This window comes from Neodothiora populina (genome assembly GCF_041146345.1).
Source record: "Neodothiora populina strain CPC 39397 chromosome Unknown canker_contig_15, whole genome shotgun sequence".
Taxonomy (NCBI): Eukaryota; Fungi; Ascomycota; class Dothideomycetes; order Dothideales; family Dothioraceae; genus Neodothiora; species Neodothiora populina.
This window is the reverse complement of record NW_027191413.1, coordinates 2516771-2531925: the sequence shown is the minus strand read 5'-3', so window position 1 is coordinate 2531925 and position 15155 is coordinate 2516771. Positions and strand designations below refer to the sequence as shown.

The 15155-nt window shown below is 52.3% G+C and overlaps 7 protein-coding genes across 7 annotated transcripts; 3 read left to right on the top strand and 4 right to left on the bottom strand.

Moving 5' to 3' along the window:
* Positions 1 to 734: 734 nt before the first annotated feature.
* On the top strand, positions 735 to 2080 carry AAFC00_003203 (uncharacterized protein; the record flags this gene model as incomplete). The annotated part of the gene is made up of 3 exons (XM_069342645.1): positions 735 to 791; positions 1300 to 1545; positions 1601 to 2080. 3 exons carry the CDS (start codon positions 735 to 737, stop codon positions 2078 to 2080), a joined length of 783 nt encoding a protein of 260 aa, XP_069199151.1.
* A 390-nt stretch (positions 2081 to 2470) lies between these two features.
* AAFC00_003202 (uncharacterized protein) lies at positions 2471 to 3522 on the bottom strand (the record flags this gene model as incomplete). The annotated part of the gene is made up of 2 exons (XM_069342644.1): positions 2471 to 3364; positions 3439 to 3522. 2 exons carry the CDS (start codon positions 3520 to 3522, stop codon positions 2471 to 2473), a joined length of 978 nt encoding a protein of 325 aa, XP_069199150.1.
* Positions 3523 to 3845: 323 nt separating this feature from the next.
* On the top strand, positions 3846 to 4264 carry AAFC00_003201 (uncharacterized protein; the record flags this gene model as incomplete). The annotated part of the gene is made up of 2 exons (XM_069342643.1): positions 3846 to 4043; positions 4109 to 4264. 2 exons carry the CDS (start codon positions 3846 to 3848, stop codon positions 4262 to 4264), a joined length of 354 nt encoding a protein of 117 aa, XP_069199149.1.
* A 227-nt stretch (positions 4265 to 4491) lies between these two features.
* On the top strand, positions 4492 to 5402 carry AAFC00_003200 (uncharacterized protein; the record flags this gene model as incomplete). Its single annotated transcript, XM_069342642.1, has 2 exons — positions 4492 to 4557; positions 4611 to 5402. The coding sequence occupies 2 exons, from the start codon at positions 4492 to 4494 to the stop codon at positions 5400 to 5402; spliced, it is 858 nt and encodes a 285-aa protein (XP_069199148.1).
* A 642-nt stretch (positions 5403 to 6044) lies between these two features.
* AAFC00_003199 (uncharacterized protein) lies at positions 6045 to 7506 on the bottom strand (the record flags this gene model as incomplete). Its single annotated transcript, XM_069342641.1, has 3 exons — positions 6045 to 7039; positions 7103 to 7214; positions 7327 to 7506. The coding sequence occupies 3 exons, from the start codon at positions 7504 to 7506 to the stop codon at positions 6045 to 6047; spliced, it is 1287 nt and encodes a 428-aa protein (XP_069199147.1).
* A 1370-nt stretch (positions 7507 to 8876) lies between these two features.
* AAFC00_003198 (60S ribosomal protein eL13) lies at positions 8877 to 10066 on the bottom strand (the record flags this gene model as incomplete). The annotated part of the gene is made up of 4 exons (XM_069342640.1): positions 8877 to 9278; positions 9336 to 9494; positions 9578 to 9658; positions 10064 to 10066. The coding sequence occupies 4 exons, from the start codon at positions 10064 to 10066 to the stop codon at positions 8877 to 8879; spliced, it is 645 nt and encodes a 214-aa protein (XP_069199146.1).
* Positions 10067 to 10546: 480 nt separating this feature from the next.
* Positions 10547 to 13694, bottom strand: AAFC00_003197 (uncharacterized protein; the record flags this gene model as incomplete). Its single annotated transcript, XM_069342639.1, has 2 exons — positions 10547 to 12001; positions 12054 to 13694. The coding sequence occupies 2 exons, from the start codon at positions 13692 to 13694 to the stop codon at positions 10547 to 10549; spliced, it is 3096 nt and encodes a 1031-aa protein (XP_069199145.1).
* Positions 13695 to 15155: the final 1461 nt, after the last annotated feature.

Sequence of the window (15155 nt, the reverse complement as noted above, 5' to 3'; positions counted from 1 at the left end):
CAAGAGCTACTGTACCTAGAGCAAGTGTAGACATCCCCTGATCTATGTTACCACTAGTCCCTCGATTATCTATTACTACGAATGAAGTTGTGTATGCTATCAAGTTGCACTATTCGTTTGGCCAGGATCCCGAGTAGACCTCGTAGACGACTCATAAGTTAAACGAGTCTAAGATCTACAAGAATAAACAACCAGATAGAGAAATAGTCTCTCCGAGTGATGAAAGTAGACTTAAAGATAAATGCATTATGCGTGAAGTTACGCAGCGGAAAACATGATTATTTGATAATAAGCAAAATTCTTGATGACCTTCAACTCCTCCATATCTTCAAGTAATCCTTCTGCAATTCCTCAGACTCTTCGAATCTCAGTCCTATGCCTAATATACATTTCCTCTCTGAACATGATAGTGTTCTTTTAGGGGTGTGAACGAGGATAGAAACACTCACACCCAGGTGCGCGAACCGGATTACCGGCGCTTCTTTTCTCCGACCTTCTCCAGCTTCACCCATTCAATCTGGTTGTGCCCCACCACCTCGAATGCGCAGACCGCCAACAACACTGCATGAAATCAATTGCAGCCACACTACTCGTCAGCCACAACAAATTCGAACTACTGGTCGCATCTGCCTGAAGCAATATAGAGGGCTTTCCTTCACACGCGCACTATGATCAGTCTGTGATCGGGCCTCTATCTAATACACCTTTGACATCGACACAAACTTGTCACAATTATGGATGATTTTGCCAGTGAGACCGACAGTGATTACACCAGCTACTGGCGCGACTGGGTGAGTGATGTTGAGTTCTGTTGTACTTGCTTCCGTTTCTGCTTTGCATGATTTTCTTTGGGTGATCTGGCACTACCGAATAGAAAGAGATGGGATTTGGTAGACATGGCCATTACTGCCCATCTACGCCTTGTTTTTACTGAACGGACACCATCCCGTCTTCAAGCCCCTATGTTCATGCTATCTTTTGTACGAGAAGGTATTGGCATTTTGAACGCATTATTGTGGCCAAAAGGCCCATTTGCGCATTCGTGGCTTGATTCTCGCTAGATTAGCCCCCCTGATTTCTTTTTGGCATTACGCATTGCAGGTGCTGGAATGGCCCATCAGCCAAACGGGAGTCATAATTGAGACAAATACACTTGTTCGATCGGAGAACGATGGTAGCTTTGCCGATTATCCATTCTTGAAGTTGGACGACCTGGAGCCACCTCGCATCTGCAAGGTCGATGCGCTGAGGTTCAGCAATAAACTGGCAGCTTCTTGTACTGACACCGAATTCACGCAGTTCATCTCATCTCGCGGGAACGAGTACTTCTGCGAAATCGATGAGGATTACCTAACGGATCGATTCAACCTGACAGGCTTGAACACCGAGGTGCAATACTATCAATATGCCTTGGATCTGGTGACGGACGTGTTCGACATGGAGGTCGACGACGACATGCGCGAACAAATTGAGAAAAGTGCGCGGCATCTCTACGGACTCGTTCACGCACGATACATTGTAACGACGCGAGGACTTGCCAAGATGGTGCGTGTCAAGCCGCTGTGAAACGAAACGATTCTTTTACTAATCCTGGGAACAGCTCGACAAGTACAAACAAGGCGTCTTTGGCAAATGCCCGCGTGTGATTTGCGACAGTCAACACCTTCTCCCCATGGGTCTGCACGATGTGGCGAACATGTCCACGGTGAAGCTCTACTGCGCCAAGTGCGAGGACATCTTCAACCCCAAGTCTTCGCGGCACAATTCCATCGATGGCGCATACTTTGGCACGTCATTCCACAACATCCTCTTCCAAGTCTACCCTGCCATGTTACCACAGAAGACCCAGTCAAGATATGTACCCAGGATCTACGGGTTCAGAGTGCACGCGGCTGCTGCTCTCACGCGGTGGCAAGAGATGAAGCGGGAGGAAATGAAAATCCGCCTGCGGGCCAGGGGTCTCGAGACGGGGTTCGAGGACGAAGAGGAGCTCGAGGAGGAAGAGAGCGAGGAGGAAGACGTGAACAGCCAGGAGGGCATCGATGACATGTTCGAGGCTCCCGCAGTGGCAGTACAGTGAATGAAGTAGCACGAAATGGCCTTTTTTGTTTTCTTTTGGAATTAATTCTTGCACGTTGTGTGAAATCGACTAGACGGTGGGAAGGCTGGGTTTCCAAGGCAAAGCGATGGCATTCTCATGGGGAAGAAGGGAAAGGGAGGCACTAGGCGTAAAGGCGTGGCATACAAAGGCGGTACAAAGGCTCCGGATTAGGATGCTCCTGACGAACCCGATCACAAATTCGAATGTATGCAACAATGCGGCTTTATCAAAGATTACTTTTAGGGTTCTGGTCTTCCAACTTTGCTTCCAGCTTTCTTCCAATGCTTCTCTAGCTAGAGCGGTTGTTCTGCAAGCAGTATCAGGCACGACTGAAGTGGGCCGACAAAAAGGAGCGAAGAACAAGATGGTCTATGCTCTGCCCGCCTTGCCGGTCTGAATGATTTCGCCAGTGGGTCTATCATCGCCTCTCAGGACCGGCCATCCCGCACCGTCGGCCTTTGCCAACTCCAGCTCGAGCTTAGTACCCATGATCTTGAATTTACTCTTCTCGGGAACAATGGCTCCAAAAAGCGGCATCTCCTGCTCGAAGCGCTTCTTATCGGTCGTGCGCAGATCCAATGAGACAGCAGTAGGCGAAGAAAACTCGACCTTGGACTTGGACTTGTCGATATTCTTGAGATACAGCGACGCCATGACTGACGCCGAAGTCTGGTAAAAGTCCGACCTGACGCTCTCGACGACCTGCTCCTGGGCTTCTTCATCCTTCTTGGGCCCGACGAACAAGTGCTTGGTCTTGGTCCGGCACCCGGGGATGCGCAGGAACTCGTCGAACTCGAGCACTCGTCGCTTGCAGCACGTCCAGCCTTTGCTGCCTTCGTGGAAGATGGGCGCGCCAGGGTGGTGCACGCATTCTTCGGCGCTCCTGTCGCTGCCGCTTTTGTGCGTTGCGCCGCAGTTCTTTCGCTTGCAGGTTGCGTTGGCTGGGATGCTCGTGTCGGGGTCGTCCGACTCGTCTGCTTCGGGAGGCGCTGGTGAGGCGGTCGGTCGGGGCGTGGCTGTTGCTGCTGACACGGGCACACGGGGCGCCGGGTCTTGTTGTGAAGCTGGCTCGGCTGATTGGGCTACCTCTGGCTTGAGTGTGGGTGTGTCTTCGGGGGCTGGGCCGGCAGGAGGAGGTGCGGGCGTGTCGTCGACGGTCGAGTGCTTTCCTGTGGTGCATGGCGGGATCGTCATGAACTCGTCAAAGGTCAGGACTCTGGTCTTGCAGCATTTCCAGCCCTTTTGGCCCTCGTGGAAGACTGGCTACAGACAGAAAAGAAGGTCAGTGATTCGGTGTTCGGTAGCAGGCGGAGATGTGGACGAAAGGCCAGTCTTACAGGACCGGGATGATAGACGCACTCTTCGTCCTCGTGCGAGAAGGTCTTTCCGCAGCCTTTGTGAACGCACTTGCCGACTGCCATGTTGATTACTGTCTTTCTTTTCTGATGTGTTGTGTGATTCTTGGAACTGTGGAACAAAAGACTGTGAATTGTATTGTACTGTATTTGGGATTGAGGCTCGGTGGAATCTTGACCTCTGAATACGTCAGAAGCTGGTCGAAGCTGTGTCGAACATTCCACCGGCGCGGGCCGAGGGAGTCATCTACAAGTCTCCGTACAGTAAGTACATTGTGTGCCAGCAGTATCGGAATACACGCATCCAATTCACACCTCAGTGACCATCAACTGTATTGATCTCTTGCTCTCTCTATCAATCGTGCATAGCGTGTGAACATCCACCAGCCATGATTCCTACATTCGCTTTGCGTCGGTACGTCTGCCGTCTGACACTCTTCACAAGGGCAAATTGCGGCCTCTGCGACAATGCGAAGCAAGTCTTGTCCAACGTGTGGGATCGTCGCCCATTCGAGTATGATGAGATAGATGTCATGGCACCGTCGCAACAAAAGTGGAAAGACCTATATGAATTCGACACGCCTGTCGTGAGTGGCAAATGGCAATCTCCACAGCGGGCGGGCATTGCAGTACTGACACTGTGAACAAAAAGGTCCACGTCGATAAAGTCGAGGAGAACATGACTACCGAAGTCAGCACTACCGCAAAGGCTCGAAAGCTCATGCATCGTTTCAAAGAAGACGAGGTGCAGAAACTCATGGATGATGCTCTAATGCATTCTCCTTCTTCGTCTTCGTCTTCGTCTTGATCTCGCTTGCCGCTTCGGCGTGCCATGCCCAACAAGGTTGCAAACTCGGGAAGTTTGACTGTACCTGCCCATGCGGGGCAAAAAATCACTACCTTGCGGGGTCGGTGCGAATACCCGACATGCTCACCATCTCGCTGACTGTTGATGTGCCGTTGTCTCTGCTTGCTTTTTGTCATTTCGAGAGCTTGCGAAAGCATATCGACAGCACTGAAAGAGGACCATTCAGCATGCAGTCCGCCAACCGCTTACAGAATGCGCTCCGCAAGGGCGGACCTACCTTTGGCGCATGGCAGGCACGTGGCTTTTCATCCAGTCAGTCTGAGAGCTTCCTTCTGACTCAACGTAGATGTTCCCAGGCTCCAATTTATCGAGGACTCTAGCTCGTTGTGGGCCCGACTGGATATGCGTCGACACAGAGCATGGCAACATCTCCGACGACCATATGCATGAGTGCGTGGCAGCCATCGCTGCGTGTGGAGTCTCCCCCATTGTCCGAGTTGCTGCGAACGAAGCCTGGATGGTCAAAAGAGCCCTCGATGCGGGCGCCCACGGCGTCATTGTGCCTCTGATCCACACCGCCGACGATGCCAAAAAGGTAGTCAGCAGCACCAAGTTCCCTCCCCTCGGCACACGAGGGTTCGGAAGCCCCTTCGCCATGGAGAAATTCCACAGCTCCACCCCGATCAGCCAGGGCGAATACCTGACGCAGGCAAACGACGCCATCGTCACCGTAGTCCAGATCGAGACAAAAGAAGCACTAGCCAACATCCACGAGATAGCAGCAGTGCCGGGCGTCGACTCCCTGCTGATCGGCCCCTTCGATCTAGGCAACAACTTGGGCTTCCCTATTCTACAAGGCAAAATGCACGAGGAGCTCAAGCGCGCCATCGACACCATCCACGAGGCTGCCAAAAAGGCCGGCAAGACCACCGGCATCTATTGCACCAGTGGAGAGCAGGCGCAGGAGTATGCAGACCGGGGCTTCGATATGATCTCTGCCGTCACGGACGTCGCTGCTCTGGCGGGTGCTTGCAACGCGGCTTTGTCCAAGGCCAAGGGCAGCTGGGGACATGCTGCTTACAGGGGCGTCAAGGAGGGTGTCAGTAAGATGACTGGTGCTTCTTCCGCCGATGCTTAGAAGGGAGAATGGGACGGTCGATTCAGTCTACGTGACGATGCATGAACGAAGACTGGATGGTCGCAGTCTGGAAATGATCATGATTTGGCTACTACTACTACTACTACTACTACTACCACCACCACCACTATGATATCTCGAGCCCACTCGCTTGTCATCACCTAATGTGCCTACTCCTTTTTCGTTCCTTTTCCTCTAATCTGCTCTGTCTTACTCCGATACTTCTGCTCTGGCTCTTCTGTTTTGCTTGAATGTAGTGAATTTTCCTCTTCTTTCGCCATGACTATATAATGTAGATATTAAATTAAGGGTATCGTCGTGTTGAAGACCTTTTCGGGGGGGGGGGGGGTTAAGAACGGAGGAGAGGGGGGAAAAGAAGACTACGTTTTTTCTCTCCCTCGCTTCCCTCCTTTGCAATCTTTTGCGTCGTCGAGTGAACTGCTTATCGTACTACATCTCCCTCGACTCTTTCTCGGCGTGTATATCTGTCTCTTTGTATTCTCTTTTCTTCGTTCATCTTCTCCTCCTCTTCCTTTGACGTCAGCGGATGTTGAAGGGTCCGTTTGACTTTCACAATGCGAACCATCTCCTCTTTTTTTTCTTTCTGTCCTGATTTCCCATCTAGCACATGAAGCGGGACAATCACTCCTCCTGCGCCCACCTGCGCTCCCTCAACGGGGTCTCCTTGCCCGCAGCTTTGTCGCCTCCGTTCGAAGAGGCGTCTTTCCAAGCCCAGTACTCCCCGAGTCGCACCTCAGCGTACGACGCGTAGTCAAAGTCTATCTGCGAGATCTGCGCTTGGATCAGAGCCCAGATGCCCCAGTAGAAGCCTGGCACGCCGCGGAAGAGGTCGACTTGGTCCATGAGTTGGGAGAGTTCTTGTTGGAACTCAGGGGCGGGTTCTGAGGCTGTCGTTGATGAGTTTTCTCTTTGTGGTTCGGAGGTTGAGGGTTGTGATGATGATGGAATTGACAATGAGGGAGCAAAGGTGCGGTATGAGCGGAGGTATTCGGTGAGGAACTCGCGACGCTGTGAGCGCGTCGGTAGAGCGTTGTAGTCGCAGTCGAAACCGCCCCATTCGGCGAGATGGTTGGCGATGTCAAAGGCTGCGGGCGCGGGCGTGGCGTATTCGTAATCGATAAAGTCGACGGAGAAGTCGTTCGACGCCGAGTCTGTGACGATGACGTTGCCGCTGAGCAGATCGCAATGGCTGAAGACATAGTCGTTGCCGTCCAGTCCGGGAGTCTGTCCTAGCTTGCTCGACAATTCGACGAGTTCGGCCTTGAGGGTCTGGATGCGATCTTTGTCTTGTTGAGTCTGTGCTGGTAGAGCGTCAATCCATGCCTGGATCACCGTCCAGAGGTTTGGCGTCGGTCTGGTCGTGGCGGGACTGCCGTGTTCCGTGGAACCGTTCAGGCCCTCTGGACGCTTTGTCGAACTGATTGCCGAGATGGGCAATGTGCTGTGCCATTGCGCGAGTCGTTTGGCGACTGCGCGGTAGATCTGAGGTCTTCTGAGATCCTCGGGGCTGCACACATCGCCAGCGATGAATCTGTACAGCAGGCCGTTTTCGAATCTCGCCAACAATCGAGGGGCCAGGCCACGGCTGGCGAGAAGGGAATGCGACCGAGTCTCTCCTGTTTTGTCTCTGTTAATACTTCCGCTTCCTCTTCCTCTTGCGGCAAGGTGGGCTGTCTTACTCTCGCGGTCGATCAGTACATCCGTTCCTTTCCCGTATGCGCGCAGTAGTACGGCATCTTGCTCTATCTGTTCCTTGCTCAGGCCAGGCCTTTTCTTGACTGCTTTGAGTAACTGGTGCGGTCAGTAACATGATCTCCCACGACATGAGACTGGACATGGGAATGAGAACGAGCAGGACGGAGGCATGTCCGTCTCTCCCACCCCGTTTTGCGACTGGACGTACAGTATTTGTGATTCCGTCAGTGAAGCGGACAAATTCGACCGAGCCTTCCGAGTGTTCCCAGTCAGGATAGAGAGCGTAGAGCAGATGCAATGCGGACTGCTCCGAGTCGGCATTGTTGTAGCGGGAGTTGATGTGTCGAAGAGCCATGGGTGAATCCGTGCGTAGGATGGGCCAGTCCATACTATGAACGAGGGGTTTCGTGCGATGACAGCAGGTTGGGAAAGTCGAGAGGAATTATTGTCGTGTTGATGCAGACACAAGCAGCTTTACATGTTACTGCTATTCTGACGTTCGGAAAGAAGGCGTTCAGGAAAGAAGCGGGAGTCGAGAATCCAAGGCCCACTTTTTTAGGACTATGTGTCTTTTCAGAATGATATACAACAGAAAAGAAGATAGGGTAATAAGAGAAAGAGAGATGGCATTGCGTTTCCTTATAGAGTCCGGCTTGGCAAGAGCGAGATGAGGGGCGGCGGCCCTGACTCTCTCCTCCTCGCCCTGACACTCTGACACTCTGACACTCTGACACTCTGACACTCTGTCTGCCATTTGCCTTTGGATAGTCTGCCTCTACTGGGCGAATACATGTATTGTGTGACGTACGTGTGGACAAATCACTGTGCCGTCTGTGGGCAACGCTCGACGATATCAGGGTAAAAGTCGATAGCGATGGACAAGAAACGATCGATCCAAACCTTGGAGTGCAATATACTCTTCTATAGTATCAAGAATCACACACGCTGCATTCTTCTATCGATACCTTGCCTACTTCACCCACTCAGACACACATTTTTCCACTCGCTGGCGGATGGTCGCATGCCCCTGGACATTGGTCCCTTTTGGTGAGAGGATCCTGAGCCTTGGTACCCATCAGGCACGTGAGCTTAGACTACGGGCCGGCGGTCAGATCTAGCTCATCTGAATTCCCCTGACATGTGAAAGCCATTCTCTTTCACAATCTCAGCATCTGGTCCTGCTTCTGGAGCAACAATCGCAAGGTAATTCTGTGGAGGTGCACACCAGACACGTTTCTATGTCCAAGTGCAACGGTAGGTAACGCGGCATACTTTATGCAGCAATGTTCGATGTGGCTTCAGACTCGACATTCTCCTTCAGCAGGACTGCTACTTGTTCCATGTATCTTACCCTGCCCTACTTGTACCTTACCTTATCTATGGCGTTCAAGATAAGCATTACGAGGCATGCACGTGACACCAGTCATAACACCATTGAGCAATACAGTACAGTAAAGCCAAAATGTATTTCGGGCATGACCTTGTGGCAGAACCATTTCACAACAGACCAAGGAAAATGTGATGGAACAGAATCAGAAATCATGAGGGTATCGAAAGATGGGCAACTAAAGTACTTTTCATCTCCTGCTGGAATGCTACAGCAACCTAATGTAATAATCATGGCCTTGCCCAAAAGCCACCACTCAGTAGTGCTAGCAACTCCGAACAAAACGCCTTGGATAGCCCGAGTGCATGATGAGAGACTAAAGGAAGAAAAAAGGGAAACAAGTCATGAAGAAACTTTCATGGGCGAGTTCTCTATTTCTTCTTGTCGGCAGCCTCCTCAGCCTTGGCCTTGGCACGCTTCTCACGGACACCGACGAGGCGGGCCTCAGAGCGGGAGTCACGGAGCTTGCGGTAAGCCTTCTCCTCAGAGGGGTAGTCAGAGACCTTACCCTCCTTGACGACAACCTTGTTGTCAATGGGGAAGGCAGCGTTGCTGCGCTCGACGGTGGAGCCCTCCTTGGCGGCCTTGACCTCCTCGGCAGAGGCGTCACCCTTCTTGGGGGCCTTGGTCTTGCGAGGGAACAGGATAAGACGCTCACGGTAGGCCTTGAGGCGCTCGACGTTGGCCTTCAGGGACTCCTCGGAGAGGTTCTGGCGGCGAGGGTCGACGGAGATACCGATGGTGGGTGCGAGCTTGCGGGGAACACCAGCAGCCTGTCGAAATCAGATCGAAGCCCGTCAAGACATAGAATTGGAAATTTCATAACGTACCTTGAGCTCAGCAAGGGAGAAACCGCGACCAGCGCGAACGCGGCGGTTGTACTTGATGCTGGGGCAGCGGACAACGGGTCTCAGCTTGTCGACGGGGCGAGGAGCGACGGCGGCAGCCTTGGCCTGGCGGGCATTTCTGCGAGCCTTCTTCTTGCCGGCCTAGATTTGATGAAAATTCTTGTCAGGACTCTGTCTCTGACCTGCAGGCGCCACTGCTCTCAAGAGAATGAGAGGGGAATTACCTGGTCGAAGTGCACGCGCACGCGGCGCTGCCAATCCTTGCGGAAATGGTTGTGCGGGATCTGCTGGTTGTGCTTGATGGCCTGGAGAAAATTGTGTTAGCTGTATTGTTCTTCCCGCGCACGAGTGGTCGAGAAGAAGAAACCCATCCTGGCATCTGGTGCAGCCCAAGCAATTCTATCACTGTAAATGACGACTGCCTTGTTACACCCGATAACCAGCCCATTCGCACCCAATGAATCGACCGACATCCTCTTCAACGTTTTCAATCTTGCCAACTCATCGAAACACTCCTCATGATATCATGCATGTCGCGCTGTACACAGCAAACACGTCCATGCTGCAGAGCCTCAGAGACGGAAGTGTTCAAGATGTTGATAGTGAAAAAGTCTTCGAAGAGCGATCGATCGTGGAAACCGAGCGGTGGTGATAGATATTTCATCCTCGCATTCACAGATGCAATTGCTAGACGGGCGATAGAATCATACCATTGTGTCGGATGGGCGATCAACGGTCAAGTGTTGTCGATATTGTCGCGGCTGTCAAGAGAAGGAAATTTCGAGAGGAGGCGAAGGTCAAGTTCTGAACAATAAACCTCTCGCTTAGCGCTGTGCGAAGTTCGAGGCTCAGATCACTCCACGGTCCGTGCATTCTTTGCCCTTTTTCCAGTCCGTTTCCTCAAGGCATCCATCGCCTGCTACATAGATGTACAGTGCAATAAGCGAAATTGATCGCATCCTGAATGGAGTGAGGATATAATCATCTATAGTCGCAAACATTGATATTCGACAATCCAGCCTGCACTAAGTTTTGATCGGCTACCCTTTCATTGCATCATTATATATACATCGCAAGAAGGAGCCACTAACGCTGAGATATTCTTAATGTGGTTTTTGGTTCGGTCACCAGTCCTCCGATCATCTTGATGCTGGAAGCAGCGGCCTTACACCTTGATGTGGTGACATCTCATCTCAAAAAGTCTCTTCCTCGCCTACGTCTTCCACTGGGATCTTCTCTCGCAAGTGCGCCAGAATGGCTTCTGTGCCCTTTTCCAGTATGCGGTGTTGCGGAACACGGAAAGTATTGCCACTGATACTTAAGCCTCTGAGACCTTGTTCCCACAAAAGTCCAATGCGTGGGGGAATAAGCCCAATGTTGTTGTTACATAGATCAACGGAGTGCAGACCGGCCAATGCTTCTGCTGACACGGCGTCGAGCCTGTTGTCTCGTGCATGCAATTCCTTCAATTCTGGGTAGTTGCCTTTCAATGCTGGTACAGAGCCCACAAGTCGGTTGTTGGAAATGTCCAAGACTTCCAGCCGGGGTGCTAGAAACATGTCAAGAAGGGGATCTAGCGACGTGATCTTGTTGCCGCTGATGTTCAATTCTTTCAGAAATTGGAAGTTGACTACCTCCATCAGGTAGTCCCTTTCCAGCGAACATTTGGAGATATCCAGCACTTTCAGGTGTTGCGCCAATGAGATCTCGAAAGGGATCATGGTAAAGTTATTCTTCGCCAATACCAATTCTCGAACATCGTTGTTGGTACCGAGGAAGGACCGCAGCTCGTCGGCATCCTCGTTCACGAGATCTTTGTCGGCAAGATTTAGATGTCCAGACGAAAGCTTCCACGCTTGCTCAGTGCTGCCGGGTGACTGAATATCGATGCCTTCGTCTTCGAAGTCTTCTTCTGACGGCTGTCTACGATCAGGACCGATACGACTGCGCAAGTCACGCTTCAGTTGTTCGGTGTTCATGTTCAGCAGTCGTCGCTCCCGGATAGGATTTGATGCGATATTGAGAGTATCTAAAGAGCCCATAAGTCCCACTTCATTCGGTAGCTTGGCGAGATCATTTCCGGTGAAATCAGCGTGGCGTAGGCTCTGTAGACTCGTGAAACCCGTGGGCAGTCCTGAGACTTTGTTGTCCCCTGCGGCGATAGACGCTAGTTCGGTCCATCCGGTGACATCAGGCAAAGCAACAATTCTATTGTTTGCAATATTCAATGTCTTCAGAGCTGGCAAGGCTAAGCTCTCGGAAAATGCCAACGAAGCCAGAGAGTTGTTGGAAACGTCCAACGACTCGAGGTGTGACATACCGCCAACGCTGAAGCCAAACAGCGCTCCTACCATGGCATTATTTGCCACGGATAGCTCTATCAGTGGCAAAGATTCGAGCGCATCCATAGGGATCCCTGTAAGTTGATTGTGTGAGACATTCAGCACGCGCAAGTTCACAAGATCGCGTAAGCCTTCAGGAAGACTAAGAAGCTTGTTCGACTGCAAGTCAAGGGTCCGTAGGTTGCGCAAGCGACTCAGACCTTGAGGCAGATAAGCAGTCAGGTTATTGTGACCCAGCCGAAGTTCTTCCAAAGTTTCTAGTTGACTGAGGACATCCCAAGCCGTGTTGTTGAGCTTGTTATGAGACTACCGCACATGTTAGTGTCGCAGACAAGATACTGTGCTTCGCTTCGCTCACCAGATTGACTACCGTGAGTCTCTCGAGACGCCTCAAGCCAACAGGAATAGCAATTAACATGTTGCCGTGCAAATCTAGTGACTCCAAGCCTCGAAATTGCAGGCCTTTGCTGCTATCTTCGTCCTGCTCCGCGGCAGCCTCGTTATCAATGTCCGGGAATATCTCATCGGAGATAATTTCAAACTCATTGTCGGCAGCGACCAACCGTGTGAGGTCGACGGTTTCGCTCCACGTGAGCTTGCTCTTGGTCATTTCCTCAGCATCATACATACGAAGGACCTCATCTGGTATTTGTTTCAACCCCATGGCTGCTATGTTGAGGCGTCCGTCAGCTCGAGCTGCGTCTATGCGCTTTAACAAGAGACCCTTGTTATCTTTGGGCCTTGCATTGAATGGATCAATAGCCAGATCGAATTCAAGGTCCTCATTTCCGTTATGCTGAGCGACATTAGCCTTAGCGGTGGCCGCGGCTTTTGCAGCTGCTTTGGCCTTTGCTATCTGATCCCGTAGAGCTGACGAAGAGGTGGGAGCTTTTGTCGCTGCGGCTGGTCGCGCTAGAGGGGTAGGGCTCTCGGCTCGCGGTCTACCAGCCACACTAGCTACTGGTGCGGTCACTCTCTTCGCGGTCGCGTTGCGGATTGCAGTGGAAGGATGTGCGATTGCTGAAGCGCCTGCTCCTGGTGTGCCGGGTATCCGTGAGCCTGTGGCAGGATTGGGTAATCTTGAACTAGAGGGCCGCCCGATGGCGCTCTGTTGCGCCGAAGCCGGCTTCGACTGTACACTGCGTGGAACACCCGTACTAACGCTCCTTTTGGACGGAGTGCTCTTGGAAGAAGCGTAGTCAATGGACATTCTACTGCCTGGTCTTGCACTGGCAGGCACTCGTTTGGTAGGAGACATCAGCTGAGCAGTGGGTTTCGCAAATCCATCACTGCTGCCAGGGCGCAGCCCGTTGCTCATCGCCGAAGCTGGACGCGAGGGTGGCCCCATGGGACTCGGTGGGGCAAAGAAACTAGACCTCCTTCGATCCGTCGCAGGAGTTGGGGGCAAGCGTGAGATGCTGTCAATCGTCCTATCGGATAGGCTCTGACGAGCGATTTTCCTGCCCTTGGGGGTCGTCTGGGTTGGGGTCTCTTCCGCATGATGCGAAAGAGAGCTTCCTGCGCGAGAACTCTGTCTGGATGAGGAGCGGAAGCCGCCGAGAGAACCCAACCCATCGTCCGTGTCCTCCAGATAAGAAGATTGATGTTGCGATGGCAAGTGCTTTGCCGGCGTTGGACGTGCTAGACGAGAGCCGGGTCTTGACTCTGGACGCCTGCCATAGACAGAAGAAGCATTGTTGGAGGTCGATACAGACTGAGTGGCCCGATGAGTGGAAGTCTTAGGTGGTGGCAAACGAGATGGAGTGCCAATGACACTGGCTCTCTTGTTAGCTGTCGGAGCCTTGGGTTTGGGAAGAGCCTGCTTCGCGGTAGGTATCGCAAACGCAGACTTGGCCGGATATGGTAGACCGGACTTTGCAACCTGACCAGACGGGGGCAGAGAAGCAGGGATGGCAGACTTCAGAGTTGGCAGTTTTGAGAAGCGCGGGATGCCAGTCGAAGACTTGGTCGGACTAGTGGGAGGGTCAGGATGGTCCATGATAGCCTCCCGAATTCACGATCAAGGCCAATATCAAAGTACACGGGTAGACGACGTTCAAACGTCAAAGTGGTGATGTCTACGGAATATCGTATACAATACTGTGTACATCATGGACCTCCATTCCAGGCCGTTGGAGCTTCAAGTGTTGTTGCCAGGGTCTGGCGACTATTCCTGTCTGAGTAAGTTGCAGATAGAGGGGCATCCAGGGGCAGATGGAGGGATGCCAAGGTGTTTCAAGGACTCGTCTATCCGAAACCGGTCTACTCGCTAGGCACTGTACAGTACTGTACAGTACTGTACAGTAAGGTAGTGTATGACAACTGTGCAAACAGGCACAGTACACTGCCTTACTCGCTCTCCAGCCAACCCGTCAACAAGAACCGTTCGTGCATGCCAATTGCATCAATCATACTTCCGTATTGGGGCCAAGTATTAGTCCGTCACGTTGCACCTTCCCAGCCTCGCGACTTTTAGCCATCACAACCAGTAGCAGTTCCCAAAGCCTACCTGTAGCAGTTTATTTCTTTCTTGCACAGTACTTTCGCATAAACCTATCGCTCATCTCTGACACCTTTTCTCTTCCATCATTGTTCGTGCATATCCAAGCATAAACTGCAGGTTGTTGAAGAATACCTTAAGGTCACCTTACCATCATCCAACTCTTGTCGTCATCCTCTGCCCCGCGTCGCCAGCCAGCCGCGGTGTCCCAGAGATGGAAGGTACGCAGAGAGCAACAGCGACCTCTCTTCCGGTCACCCCTATTCCTACCTATGCGACTCTTCCTGGACTCCTAAGTCTTCCGAGCATCTCCAATCTCTCGAATGTGCAAGGCTTCGACAAGGCGCCACCGAGAGGTTCATCCTTCGACACGCCGCCGCCTTCGTCGCAAACACCACTTGTGCTTGCGTCATCGCGGAGCGCAAGCCCCAGTTCCAGGCCAGCAACATCGCACCTGTCTTCCCCCCCACCAACCATAAGCACTCGCGCAAGTAACCTCAATGTTGTCGCGAGAGATGTCTCGTCTTTGTCCAACGAAGCCATCCGGCAAGCATCGCCAGAAGCGCTGCGCTCCATTGTCAACGACCTGATGCCTGCACTACAAGAAGCCCGCACCGACGCTGCGCACTACAGACTGCAGTATCAGATGTTGACCATTGAGAGCGCCGAAGCCGCAGAGCGCATTCAGGTCGAGATGAACATGGCACAGGCAGAGCTCGAAGTCCTGCAATCCGGCGATCAAGCCATCGCCGAACAGCAACAGCAGCAACAGCAGCAACAGCTATACCAACAACAGCAACCACCTGCGCCTGCCCCTGTCTCGGTAGAACCCCGCATCGATCCAAACATTCGGTCGGTCCATGTCGACCTTTACGATGCTATGGTCAATGAGATTCGTCAGCTCAAAGCTCGCAACGCCCACAACGAGTCAACCATCGCCCAGCAGAAGAGGATGATAGT